The 15,211-nt window shown below is 33.6% G+C and overlaps 1 protein-coding gene across 1 annotated transcript in view; it reads right to left on the bottom strand.

The window, feature by feature from the left end:
- Positions 1 to 15,211, bottom strand: part of ARFGEF1 (ADP ribosylation factor guanine nucleotide exchange factor 1) — a 110,998-nt gene that overhangs the window by 40,230 nt on the left and 55,557 nt on the right. The window contains exons 10-18 of the mRNA XM_028533871.2: positions 12,076 to 12,310; positions 8,611 to 8,710; positions 8,364 to 8,503; positions 8,150 to 8,258; positions 7,323 to 7,524; positions 3,575 to 3,686; positions 3,033 to 3,238; positions 2,668 to 2,752; positions 32 to 203 (exon numbers count right to left, since the gene is read on the bottom strand). Coding sequence (XP_028389672.1) covers positions 32 to 203; positions 2,668 to 2,752; positions 3,033 to 3,238; positions 3,575 to 3,686; positions 7,323 to 7,524; positions 8,150 to 8,258; positions 8,364 to 8,503; positions 8,611 to 8,710; positions 12,076 to 12,310 — 1,361 coding nt within the window. The remainder of the gene's footprint in view (positions 1 to 31; positions 204 to 2,667; positions 2,753 to 3,032; positions 3,239 to 3,574; positions 3,687 to 7,322; positions 7,525 to 8,149; positions 8,259 to 8,363; positions 8,504 to 8,610; positions 8,711 to 12,075; positions 12,311 to 15,211) is intronic.

Below are 15,211 nucleotides of genomic sequence, written 5' to 3' on the forward strand. Positions count from 1 at the left end.
CAATCAGGATTCAAATGATTTGGATACTTACTTTGTTTACTTGATTTTGTAGGGATTGTTAGTTCTTTTGTTTCTTTCATCGATATCTTTTTTCCAGCTATTTCATTGTAGATGGCAGATAAATATTCTTCAGGAAGGTCTTTACTGTCATTGATACCTCTATTCATCTTAATGTACTGTTCCTTTGTCATTTTATTTTTAACCTAGAAATGAAAAGCCATTACAATTCCTAAAAATTAACAAAAATTCACTTGTGTTTTAAAAGTTTAAATACTCATATGAGAAAATTTATAAATACTCTGAAGACAGGAAGTGGAAAATACTCAACAAAACACACTGAAACAAAATATTCATAGGAAATGACAGCAATGTAGAAAAGACCTGTGTTGGCATATTACTATTCACCTTGCTATACTGAGCACATGAATCAAAGGCAGTTGTTACTAATGATGAAGACAAAAAGATGTATTCTAAATATACCTCAAATTTTTTAAAAATTCACTGATTCACACTATATATAAAAGGTAGTTAATTATGAATATTCTAGGTGAAGAAGAAACATGAATGATCTGTTAAACTTCACCTATATTTAAACATTGAAAATTAAGAATGAGAAGGACTCTTCTAAAGTGTTCTTTAGTCCTGGCCGGGTGGTTCAGTTGGTTGGAGCATCATTCTGAACACCAAAAGGTTGTGGGTTCAATCTCCAGCTGGGGTGCGTACAGCAGGCAACTGATCAATGTTTCTCTCTCACATTGATGTTTCTCTCTCTCATCAATGTTTCTCTCTCTCCCCCACTTCCTCTCTAAAATCAATAAACACATTCTTGTATGATTAAAATAAATAAACAAATAAACTGTTCTTTAACAATGATGTCATTGGTACAGTTCATATGGTCCTGAAGCATATATCACATGGGGTTATAATTATGGGTTCAATTTTTTAAGCAGCCACTTAGTTTCACAGGAACTCCTATGATGCTCTGGAGCTACAGGCTGTGTATCAGCACATGCCACTAGCCAGCAGTCTGACAGGGAAGCACACGATAATAAGCTACCACTGCCAGACTAGGACTCCAAGCACAGGTTTCACAGACAGCCACTAGTGCCATCATGACAGAACACTGTTCTGAAGATAATACTTCCTAAGCAATATGTGTTCAGAAACTTTTAATAATCTGGATGCTATGAAAGAACATTAAAAGAAGTTTTAATATTTCTTCAAAATAACATATAAGAATGTACATATATATAGGAAAATATGACACAGATGCACATAACACTAACAATTCATGTATAGAACCAATTTTTTTAAAAAGACAACATTTTAAAAACAAAGGGATGTAGTATACAACATAATTGTACTTTTGGTTTAGACCAAAAAACCAGCCAGAAAACTCTAATATAAAGATATTCAAGTAAGTCTTTAAATGTAGAATGCCTTATAAACCCATGGAAAAAAGTATTATGCTAGACAATGAAAACCCTGAAAGTGAGCTGCTTTTACTACACTGTCAGTTAATATGACAAAGGAAAATTTTAAATGAGTAAACTCATTTTTTTAAAAAAAAGATCTATATGAAATCAAGTAATCCATGATAAACGCACGGTTGTTGAATTCTGGTGTTTAAAACTATCAGCAACTATGTATGTAATCCTCCCATCATACATATTTGGTACAGACTTCCCGTATCAACATTGCTTTAAACATTTCAAAATACACACACATACACACAAAATCCCTATATTGCAAAATTTAATCTCAAACAAAACAGGTTTTAATTTTGGCAATACACTTCAGATTAGTAGTAAGTATATAGTTTATTTCACATCCTAAGAATAAGAAAAATCATATGCTACCTCTCCCTAAGAAGTACTAAGACACTCTTACAAACAGGTTAGTTTATATAAATAATTTTTCTCAAGGATATCAAAGCATGTTTTTGGAAACTAAGCATGAAATACCTAAAATGTTTAAAATAAATGTTTTTCCAGTAGATATCAGAAATCAAGTAATATTCCTTAATATTTAGGAAGGAATTATACATTTTATGAGGGAAATGAAATCTGAACACTTCCCAAATGGCTGATATTTTAAAATTATTAATTTTTCTGTGTAATGTATCAGGGCTATGTTTAAATAGATTATTTCTCTTTCAAAGATATATAAGGAAATAACTACAGACAAAATGATATGATACCTGGGATTTGCTTTAAAATGATCTGTGGGAGAGGGGTATGTAAATAGAACATAATTGTCCCTTGGTTGGTAACTGTGGAAGCTGGGTGATAGGCACAGGCAGGAACATTCTAATGTTTAAATATGAAACATATAAAAAAAGATAGTTTATATACAGTGTTTTTCCACACTGCAACAAGCATAGGCAGAACTATAGTATAATCTTAGATTAAAATTTATTTTAAGCCTTATACAGCTGTTAATCACAAGACAGACCAATATAGATTTCTTTTACAGCTATCTAAAAGTCTAAGTACAATTACTGCCAGAAGCTGTGTTGTAAAATGTATACTACACCGAGTTAAACCCATCTCCAAATAGGGATATTTAACCATTTAAGATTAAAATTTTAACTATTACTTATTAAACTCAAAAGAACATATTTAATTTGTGCTATTTATTATAAAACTGGCTGGGAAGAACACATACCTGTGGACTGTGAAGATCTGTGGTCAGCATGATGATTGAGTAAGCCAAAACATAAGCAGTATCTGCACTAGCAAAAAGGGTTTGTCTGGAAAAATAAATGTATCATGTTATAAACTTTTATTGTTTTATAGTTCCATTTAAATTAGTCACCTCAAACCCCAAAGTACTTTTAATTTTCTTTCTGAGGATTTATGTTCTACCTCATATTACAATTTTCCCCCCAATGGAACTATCTTATTACCTACAGACCACAGTCAACCTAAGTTTCCTGGGGTCAGGAGATTCTGAGTCTCCTGATGTTCCCTAGCCAAATGTCTTGGATAGAGCTGGCAAACAATGAATACTTGAATTTGAATTTTGCTTACCCTTGGTTGCATTCTAGGTATCTCGCAGCAAATTTTTCCATCAATCGATCAATTTTCTGAGCTTCCCCTGGAAGACGGAATCCTTCTAGAAACATGCGGAGGGCTGAGACAAAGTCCTTTCCTGAAAAGTCGTGTTGGTCCACATATGCATACATGACTTCTTTGTTAAATTTATCATTATCTCCCAGGAACTCACCCACCTGAGTCTAAAGAACAAAGGACAAAAACTGATATCCTGATGGGAAGTTACACTTGCCACACAGCCATTTAAAAGGCAGAAAATACGTACATAAGATCCACAGGTTTTGACTATAAGCATAACTATTTCAAACATAAAGCTAAAAGTTAAATATGCTAAATGTGTTTATAAGAAAAAAGCCAGATTTTTTTTAGCTAAAAAAATTAAAAAGCAAAATTAAGAATACCTAAGGTTAATCTTTAACTTAAAACTTAAAAGGACATTTTAAAGAGGACACAATATGTATCATTAACATAAAAAAATTCATAGAGAAGGTTAAAATGAATTAAAATGGTACTCTTACAGAGTCTAATCTTTCCTCTTGATGTAAGAATTGGGCGATATCTTCAGGTGTAGTGCCAAGCATCCCTTGTTCTTGGAGGTATTGTATTCCTCTCTTTGGTTTCTTATTAAATCTAGACGATGTTAAAGTTAATAGAAACATTAGAAATAAAAAACCATTTGTATTCCCTTAAAAGATGACCTTAGTAAATTAATTTTCTGACAGCCCTTAGAAAATAGAAACTTATTTAACATAATCGATGCATGAAAATATAAAACATTATACTATGCAGGGTTTATTTATTTCTTTTTAGAAAAAAGTCTCAAATGGAAGGGCATCTTTCTCACTGATATGGATCATTTCAGACTCTGAGAAAATGGCATGTAGTAGATGAACTTCAAATAATGATATGAATACTTTAACTCTCATACTTTTAAAGCCCAGACTGACTGGGGATGGAACCTACAACCTAGGTATGTTCTCTGCCCAGGAATTGAACCCACAACCTTTAGATTACAGGACAGTGATCCAACCAACTGAGCCACAGTGGCCAGGGCTAGATACTCGATATTTTCAAAATAAAATCCAAAACAATCAGACTAGCACAAAAAACCTTTCTCGATATGGTTCCTGTTAGTTTCTCATCTCCTCTCTCATCTACCCCCACATATCCCTCCCTGTCTCATCTCCTAAATGCCAAGCATTCCCAGCCCAGTTCCTCTGTAGGCTCTTCACCTGCTCCACCCACTGGGGAACTCTCCTTTATGCTTAGAGATCCAGTTCAAGTTTCATATCTTTCTTTACAAATCATTTACTTTCTACTTTTATTGTACCATTAATTACTTTAATACTTCATCACCTGTCACCTGGGTGTTGCAAGAATTCTTAAATGGTCTCCCTATCTCTTGTTTTGTTCACATTTCTATTCCATTGTTCAGGCTGATGGAAAGTCATCTTTCCAAAACAGAAATCTAATGATGCTGCTGCCCTGCTGAAAATCCTTCAATAGTACACCAATGCCAGGAGGAACAACACAAAACTCCTTTACACACAGTATAAGGCCTTCTGTAATCTGGAGCCAACTGCATGCTTTCATCTCCTGCTACTACACACTTCCCAACTCCAGACCTGCCACTGCTTAACAATACTCCTCAAATGCTCTCCCTTTTCTCTGTCATTCTCTGTCTGAAATGTCCTTCCCTGCTCTAGCCTAGTGATTCTCCAGTCAAGTCCTACTTCAACCATCACTGTGAACAAAAATTAAACTTTTTTCACTGAGATAAACAATCACTGCTCTGTAGAAGCTCTCATTTTAAAGAAACATGACTTTTTAAAAATTATAAGGGCACAAATGTAACAAATATATATTCACAAGGTAAGAAGGCAGCACAAAAGAAAGTGACTAATTTACAGAGATGGTCATGATTTATTTCCAGGGGAAGGGGACTGTGGAGCTGAGCTTTGAAGAGTGATTTTTATAAACAGTAAGAAAAAACATCCCAGATAAAGCAAAAAAAAGGTCACAGTAATACACAGAAGTATTAAACAGCATGTTATAATATAATATGTAACTCTGCATTGGTAGAACAATGGGGTGAGATAAAGAAGTGGCAGGTGATGAAGCTTAGAGTTTGGCAGATCCAAGTTGTGGCCTTATTCTCTTAAGAGCAAGAGTGGGGAAAAATAGTAGTAAGACCACTTACTACTCGTCGTTCAAAAAGACGACGTTTTGAACGACTCGTCTGGTCGTTCAAAAAAGACCAGAGAATAAATAAGAGCAGACAAAGGTAAACCAATTAGGTTATACTAGTGAAGGCAAGAAATGATGGTGTTCTGACTTAAGAGGATAACTGTGGGAGACAGACAAATGAGAATAAACTGAAGAGATATTTAGGAAGAATCAACAGGATTTAGTGACAGACCCAAGGGGCAATCTAAGGTGACTCCCAGGTTTCTAATTTATAAATTTAGTAACGTGCTGGAGTTAAGAGCCTCAATAAGAAATACAGAAACAACTGGGTTTTCTGTTTGTCTTTTGTTTTTGGTAGGAATATTGGGGAGATGATTATGGAGAGAATGGAGCCTGATATATTTGGTTATGGACTTGCTGAGTGTAAGAAACTATGCAAAAAAAAAAAGAGAGAGAGAGAGAGAAACTATGCAATACCCAGTACAGAGGTCTAACAGGCAATTATAGACATGAGTCTGAATGTCAGTGGAGGTATTTATGTTAAAAATAACAACTGGGAGTAGTGAGATGTTAGTAAATAGATAGTAGCTGAAGTCATGAAAAAGAACACAGTCATCTAGGAGAAGTTACAAAGGAAGAAAAAGGCTGAGGGACAGAACCTTGGAAGTGCTGAGATGTATGAAGGAGATAAATACCCCATACCAAGGCTGTGATGGCAAGATCAAGCTGGAAGAAGGGACAGGGCAAAGTGGTGTCATGGAAGGAGCAGTCGTGAAAGAGTATCCTGAGCACAACATGAGAACATCCTCATGGAAGTCTGAAGTAGAAAGTCTAGTGGTGGAAAGGAGGGCTGAAGGCTAGGGAGACCTTCACTTTCAAGCCCTATGATGATTCCCTCTGACTCCTAAGCACTTCACATGGAGTTATAATACCTTGGCAGTACTTTGTACATCACTCTGTCATGGACTTCACACAATACTATGGAAAAAATGTTTAGCCCAGATTTAGACTGTAATCCTGAACATAAGGGCCAGTGTCTCCATGGTGCCTGGCACTTAGTCCCAAGTACCAAATATATGTTTGCTGAGTGACGAGCAGAATTTCAGTACAAGTATCTGTTTACACTACTAGACCTTGAGCCCCTGAAAAGCAAGGGCTGTTTCATTTATCATTCAATCCAAGACCTTGTGTAATATCTGGAACACATGACACTTTGTAAATAATGACTGAAAAATTAGAATGAAGTATTAATAGCAACTTCTTGGGCAATTTTGTAGGATTTCATAATTTCATCCCAAAGGATATGTACACATCTTGTCAATTTTCAAAAACGTACAATGAAAAAAGATATTCATCATAGGCATTGCTTAAGATTCAGGAAGAAATGCTTTACAGCAGAAGGAGTAGGCCAACTACAGTGTACAGTAGACAGATTCACGGAGAAAAGGCCACCAAGTTCATTTTTCCTTATAGCATCTCTGTGCGAGGCAATAAAGCAGAATGCAGCAATGAGACAGGAAATAGTCCAGGAGCAGGTTGATATTACACAGTTTAGTGAGAAAAATGAAGTCACCTGTTCAGGGTCTGGTAGAGTAGCCAGACTGGAAAGGGACATTATCATCTTATCAACATACAAAAATGAAATCAGTAACAATGGACTAATAACAAAATTAGCATATTTGTACCCCAGTGGAGAAAATGTAAACCTATAAAGGAGCAACACTAGTTATTAGAAATCTCATACTTTAAATTTTTTGAGTTGTCACCTGCTTAGAAAATATAATGGGGGATTTTATAACCGAGCTAAATAAACCACACGAAACTGCAGAGATGCAAAAAAATAGCATATAAAATGTGCTGCAAAAATAATTTAATCTGCATTATGGGGTCTGTTTGGGCTAGACTGAAATGAATAAGGGGAACTCATTTAGGAGCCCAAAGAAGTCAGAATTTTGACCTGTTTTAGTCATTGGAAGAGAATAAAGATAATCCAAAGACGCAGAGAAACCCAGGGCAATGGTGGCACAGTATGGGCAGAGGAATATTTAAGAACATTGCTCTTTAAAATCAGACACTCACAAATCTATTCCTTGTTCTATTATTTCTTTTTGTTGCTTTAGGACTTCAAATTGTTCCGGATTATCAGTGCCAGACATCTGTGTACTGTAGCTGCCTATTCCTGATGATGATGTTGACTCCAGTGAATTTAAACTTCCATATCTGTTTATTGTCTCAGGGTGTTTGATTTCATTTGTCTCTTGCTCTGAGGGTTTTTCCTGACCTGTAAGTAGAAAAACTGATACAGTAAATTATTTCATCAAAGAAAAGAAAATATAAAGGTAAAATCCCCAAATTCAACAGATTTCACTGTTGCTTAGATATTTGTTTAGTATAAATGAAATATTAGCTGTTAAGGCATGTACAATTTACACCATTAAAAGCATCCCGTCTGCAGTCACAGTGCTGAGTGTCCACTGGGTTTCTGCTCTTAGCTTATGACCTCCAGTTTTCCTTCAAGGGATTCTTGACTCAGGTAACAACGGGTAGCCCTGAAGCTACAAGACTTTCTCTGAATAAGGATCAAGGTCAAACATGTATGAACAATCCCATCTTCTTAAAACATACTGGCTTTTATATTTTTCTTCTATAACTATACTTTAACAAAGTTGTATAAATATTCATCATTTTTCTATAACATTCAAAATACTTCTAGGAAGGTTTAGAAAGAAAAAAGTGTGGTTAAATAAATTAAGAAATTCATCATTTTAAAGCTCATTATTTAACTTATACACAAGGCTTCTTCATTAGCTAAATGTATAAAGACATAATGAAACTAGCTTGCAACCATCCCCCAAAGTATCATTCACTTAAAAGGATGAAGAATTATTCTTAAAATGTCACCTTACCAAGAGTTGTCTGTGAGTTGGGATTCACATACTGATCCTTACTCCATTCAACCATGCACTTCAAAATCGACACTAAGCATTCTAAACCTTTTTTCCTCAGGCTCAATTCCTATAAAATAATTCAGAATTACAATTAAAAACAAGATCTTTTAAACAAAACACATAGCACTTCCTTGGCCAAGTTTAAATTTTAAAATCTTTTTAAAGTTTTTACCTGAACATTACTCATACCAAGTTCTTGACTGCCCCGTCCTTGAGCAATTTTTGATAGATCATTTACTAGTCTTTCAAATATATTTGCTGCATTTAAATCACAGTCATAGTTTACATAAATATCCACTACACTCTGAGCATCTGTAACAACACAATACATTAATTAACAAAGGGCACATGGTGTATAAGCATATTTAACCTTTTAAATAACTCACTATAAAAAAGATAATATGCATAATTTCAAATACCTGCACAAATCCTTGTCAATGTCTGAATAACCATCCATTTGTGGTCAAATGAGCTGGTAGAAGTTTCCAAAATGTATAGGAAAATTTCTTTAAAGAACACCTGTGATTAGGAGAAAATGACTGTTTAAAATACTGTTTATAATTCATAAATATGATCACTTTTTAAATATCCCAAAGCTGCAGAGCAGAGATTAGGATGCAGGTTTCTCTGATTTCGACTCCTTTTGAGTCTACCTCTGAAACACTGGGGCTAAAATAACTTGGGCAGGTGACTTAAACTAGCCCTAGCAACAGCAGCACTGCACTTCACATTAATTTGTTCACCATCACACAAACGCTACAAAAGAAATCTACAAAGATTTGGAGTTTCTCTGAATAAGTTTTTGAACATATTTACAAAAATAATATAACTCATAATTCTCTTTTAACACCCCAGAAAGCATAAACTATATTCTGTTCATCATTTGTACAGGTTGGGCAAAAGCGGGTATATAGTTGTGAGATGCAAAACACAAGGGTTTATATTCTTGTATTATTATTTATTAATTATTTTATTACTTTCCATACAGACGACTATAAATGTACTTTTGCTCCACCCTGTTATTTTTCAGACATTACAGTACTGGGCAAGACTAACTGTTCCCAGATTTAAAAATAATTAATGTTGTAATCCATACAATAAAAAAGATCTAATTGTCTAATTCTCATAGACTATTATATTTTTATCATTACTTACACAAGTGGAAATCTTGTCTGAAAACTACAAACTATTTCTCACTATTCTTTTATAACAAATAATGTCAACCACAAAGGACTTAACCTAGGTAAATACATTTCAATTTAAGAGCTAAGAATTTTCAGATTCAAATTTATTTTGGAAAAAGTGACTGTGATTAAAGAAGGGATGACTGAAAAAAAAAACAGAAACAAATATACTGTATTAACATTTATAGAACATATGTATTATGAACCTAGAAATTCATATTACAATATATGATGATTAACAACTTCTCTTCCCAATTTAGATGAGGTTTCCTTTAATGTGCTTTTCTTTCACAAAACTCAACACATTTCCAGTACGTGCTTAATGTCAGTATTTCCTGTTAAGATCGTAAGCTCTAAGAAGAGCCAGGTCTCTCTTGCCAAGCACTGTGTCCACCCTGCATGGCACACAGTAGGCATTCAATAAATATTCATGACCACAGTTCCCAAACACTTCACCAAGGTGCCCCAGAATGCTAGAGCAAACCCCAAGGGGTGTCATGAGAATTTATAAGGTAAAAGTGAGAGAAAAATACAGCTGTTAGATGCCTCACAAAATTGTTCAGTGTCAACATTAGATCAGTTAGATCACATGACATTCCTTTCAATGACATCATTATTTTTGCAAACCTGAGTTTTAGTGGTTGCTATGATAAAAAGCAGGAACTAAATGAAAATCAATGAAGAATAGGAAACAGGGTGGCAGTATCCAATTTGATTCTAAGATCTGTACAGCTGTACGGTATCCAACAGGTACATACGCTCCAGTAGTTAGTAATTGTGACTATTTAAAGCTTTATTTTCAGAAATAGACACATAAGATAATGTTCATGGAAAAACAACATTATAGAAACTCTGAGGTGAATATTCTCAGAAAATGAATCTTTATTTGACAATCTCAATTTTGCTTTGGAAATTCAAGTTTTCAGATGTTGGGTTTTCTCCAACTGTAACACAGCTCATCTTGCATTTGAATGTTTAATATTTTCAAAAGCATATCTACATTTACCTTGTTTTACCCTCATAATCTCCCCAAAGGGAGAATGTACCTGATCTTTTTTAAAAAACATTACTACAACCATTTTCTAGTAAGAATCTACTATCTATGGGCAGACAGGGAATTTCTTGGAAGCATTTCCTGTTAAATTTGTGCTTACAAAATTTTTGTATATCAAATTTACTCCACGGAAATAGTAATCCCAACTTAAGGAATCAACATCACAAAAATCATTTAAGAATTTATATTTCACACAGCTTACTATATAGTACTTAATGAAATAGAATTTCAGTGTCCAAAAATCTGTAACTGTATGCACAGTCTTCCAAAATTCTCTAGTGGAACTTTAAGTACCCCATTACCAAATAAGAGACTTTTAGCTAGTTACAGAAGCAAAAGTTCCAAAAGGGTTTATTTTTAAGTCTTTTTTTATTTTTAGTTCCTGAAGATAAATAAGGAAAAGTTGCATAAAAATAGCAACTGTTGTTAGTTAAGTGCCCTGCATTATTTTACCAGACATACAGCAAACTTTCTTTCTTTTTAAAAAATTATTGTTCCATTACAGTTGTTCCCATTCCCCACCCAACAATTACTCTCCCTATGTAGCAAACTTCTAAAATCTGATACCACATATGGACCAGACACTGTTTCCTCCCCGAAAATGTGGTCCAAAATGAAAATTTTTTCACTTAAAATACTAAGACCTTATTCTGTCTCTTCCCATACAACTGTTCTTCATGAATTTAAATAGATACTATAAAACATTAATCAAACATAATTATCTTAACAATCTCAAAATTCTGGGAAAAAAATAATTGATCCTTTCCTATGAGATAATTAGTTATTAGTCTTCAGTTAGGATTAAATATAAAACTAATAAAAATCATAATGTAACCTGTGTATCATACCAAACATAACATGAAGAGAAGTAACCAGCATGAAACTGAGTATTTCTAAAATATATAATGTCCCAAACAAAACAGCATTTTAAGAAATGACAAGCTAGAAAAGGTGTCCATTAAGTCAGCAAAACACAAAGTATTATTTTAAAATACTGAACTATTTGAAGGTGAAAACAAAAGATCACGAATGACTACACCTGCGTGACACTTGCAGACTTGGTCAGAAGATTTCCTAATTCTGTCAAGTCTCTGGAAATATTTATAACCACATGACAGTTATTCTATGTCCAAATATATTTAGGAATATATAATAATTTGGAATGAATACAAAGGAATATATAAAGCAAAAATCAAAATTTCAAATGTCCTAAAATATAAGCCAAAACAATAGAACCCTTCTCGATCACATCTTTAAAGTGCCAAAAACTTAAATGGCTTATAACCATGTACACAAAGCATATATTTTGAGCATTCTTTTAAGATGACCAAAACCACTATTATATACTCCATACACAATGGCAAACTTATTGTGAGGACCAAGTTAATTCAAGACAACTAGAACCATTCATACAACTACTATATATTTCTTGAAGGCAGGGGCTGTGTCTTAATTCTTCCTGCTTACTTACATAGTGCTCAGTGCTTTGTAGCTTCACGTTACAATGAGTGAATTATTTTTTATTCACTGGAAGTACATGTAACACATAAATGTTATTCACATTCTTAAAAACTTTCCAGTGTATTAATAATGTGACTTAACATGAAACAAATCAAAATGCAACAATGCCTAAATGAAGAACATACCTCAATTTGCATCTTCAGATGTGTCTTGAAGTTTGACAGCAAAGTAAGAAATATGGAAAGAGAAAGCTCAAAAACTTCTGGAACAGATGAGACTCCATTTTTTGAAAGTGCAACACAGAGATACTGCTTAATAGCATTAATAAACATCTCATTTGTCCTGAAAACAGGTCCTGCATTCTGCAGAATGGACAGAAGTAACTGCAATGAAAGAATCTTGGATCGTAACTCATGAGACCTAAAATGTAAAAAAGAAGGTACAGTATATGGACAAGTTTAGCATTATGGTAATAACAGGTTATTCCTGAGATAGTTCCTGGTACCATAAAACTTCACAAACTTTTAAACAGAGGGAAACAGAAAACTCTACAACATCAAAAAAAAAAATACAGTACATGAACAAGCTTAAACACTAATAATGGGTAGTTCTACTGATGTTCTCTCATACCACAAAATTTAACAAACTTTTAAAATGGGAAAACAATTTTCACACATTTTTAACATCAACCTAATGTTCCTTTGAACAAAAAAATAACTTCAAGATTCATGCCTTGTTCCTTTGTTTCAGAGACATATTTCATTTTTTAGAAACCATTATAAACTTCTCCAATTAAATGTCATACTTGGTATATACTAGGTCAATGTACTTAATTCCTAGTTATGCTACTCAAAAATCCCATTAAGTTTTGGTTGCATTAACAAGTTATAGCACAACTGCAAGGTTAGTTTTTCAGGAGTTATTTAACTTTTTTCTTTTTTGAAATAGATACAAAGAAGCTTTTAGAACATTTACACTCTTAAGAGCTTACACATTTACTCTGAATATTTTCATAGTGAAAAACTAAAAAGTACATTTTCAACCTAAATTTAAATGTTATTTCTGCTCAATATATTATGCCATACTTCTGATCACTACCCAGAATTTTAATGACCAGATTTCACAAATACAGTTTTTCTGTCACTGAAACACACCTCTTAGGCCCAACAAACCAGGGTGATCTATCCCAGGCAACTCTTCCAATTCAGGACACACTAAAATGCTCTAGCAGCCAGTTCTTTTCATTTTTTCCTTCCAAATACTATATTCAGTCACATTTACAGCATATAGTAAATGTAACCACTCCTGATTTCTACCTTAAAAACTGTCATGGTTACATGAACAGTGAGGGAATTGACTGTGGGAGTGGGAGTGGTAGGATGGATGGAGGAGGGTAAAAAATTGGGATAATTGTAAGAGAATAACAATACAAAATGATTAAGAAAAAGAAAAGGAAAAAAGTTCATGGTTACAAGTGTCAGGTAATTTTTTAAAAAACTAAGAAACTCTAACAAGGAATATTTAATTTCATGTACATGGGAACCACAAAAAATTATTGTCTTTGAAATAAAACTGGAACCAACAATATCATGGGTCATTATGACATAGTAATGTTTCTGGGATGGCTATGCCTCTGAATCTAAGATTGCGCACAGCAAATAGAGCATTATAAAAAATACTCAGATAAATCAAGATAGAAACAGCTAGAGGTAAAACCTCAAACAGCTATATGAAAATAAGGAGTAGGCCAAGTTATCTCCCATTCATACAGAAACCTTCCAAGGTTTATATACTACTACTACCACTACTGCCTAGTCTAACTCATCATACTTTTTGCTCAATTCTAATAGTAATTAAAACCTGTAGCACTTAAACATGACTTGTTAGAAAAATGTTTTCTTTTTGTATCCCTAACATCTAACAAAATGCCTTGTACATAGTATATATGCAAAAAAATTAATGGGTTTATTCATACACCCATCTAAGCATTTATTAAATATCTACTATGTATAAGCATTAATTAATGAAGCAATGATTATCCTATAACACAAGAGCACATATTTTTAAAAAAATTACTGTGTTTTTTCCATTGCCATTTAACCTCCTTACACCCCTGCCCCACAGCAATCACTGCACTGCTGTTCATGTCCCTCTGTCCTTTTTCCTTTTTGCTCGATCCTTCCACCCCTACCTGCCCTCCGCCCCCAGTTAATAGCATGTACTTCTGATAGACAAAAGAGGCTGGAAATTTCACATCTGCAGTTTTTCATGGGATAGTTTCAAGTTATAATTTAACGTACAAGAACACTTCCTAGATCATCATCTTAGCAAACCGACAAAGTATACAGAGAAGCAGAGACAAAAAGAAAAAAATTTTTAAACATCCTTTTTTAATTTAATTTCATTTTATTATTTTTTAAAGATTTTATTTATTTTTAGAGAGGGAAGGGAGGGAGAAAGAGAGAGAGAGAGAAACATCAATGTGCGACTGCTGGGGGGCTGTGGCCTGCAACCCAGGCATGTGCCCTGACTGGGAATTGAACTTGCAATGCTTTGGTTCACAGCCCGTGCTCAGTCCACTGAGCTATGCCAGCCAGGGCACAAAAAGAAAATTTTATAAATACAAAAGCTTATTAATTTTGAAAAAAAAAATCATTCAAGTTAGAAAACAATATGCTCTCTTTTGGAAAGAGAACAGTTTCTGGAGGTGAAAATGTGATCACTTTCATTATTCAATTCCAATGTTTAATGACCCTGATGGTCAGCTATGTCTTTTTAAATGTACAAACAAAATTACTAATATTTGGTTTAAGACCACTAAGTAGAAGGATAATTAGTTTACATTATTTCTTATAAAACTGGATTACTCTTTTTTCAGGGCTAAATAAACACCCTCCCCAACATAGTATTTATATATTTTCTTTTATGTTCTTTTCATTCTTGGCAATTTAAACAGTTTACTCTTTTCTGTTTATAGTCTTTTTTCAAACATGTTATTTACAATATTTGATTTGAGAAAACATCTGAGGTTTTACGTCAATAACATTTTAAAATCATGGCAAGAATGGTCTTCAACAATAATGCCAAATTTTTACGTTTTGTCATGCTTAAAGTAGGTCTTCATCAATTCAGAATAAGATGTCAAAATTGTCAATTTTTGAATAAAGTTACATTTCCCATCATACTGAGAATTTAAAAATTAAAAATATTAAAAATACAGTCTTATAAAATATGTAGGATATAATCAAGTTTATACTGCAATCTGAAAAACCTTAATCCTTTCTCCATAGAGTTCATATTTCCCAAATACAGAAGAATCAA

The sequence above is a fragment of the Phyllostomus discolor genome, chromosome 7 (genome assembly GCF_004126475.2).
Source record: "Phyllostomus discolor isolate MPI-MPIP mPhyDis1 chromosome 7, mPhyDis1.pri.v3, whole genome shotgun sequence".
Lineage (NCBI taxonomy): Eukaryota > Metazoa > Chordata > Mammalia > Chiroptera > Phyllostomidae > Phyllostomus > Phyllostomus discolor.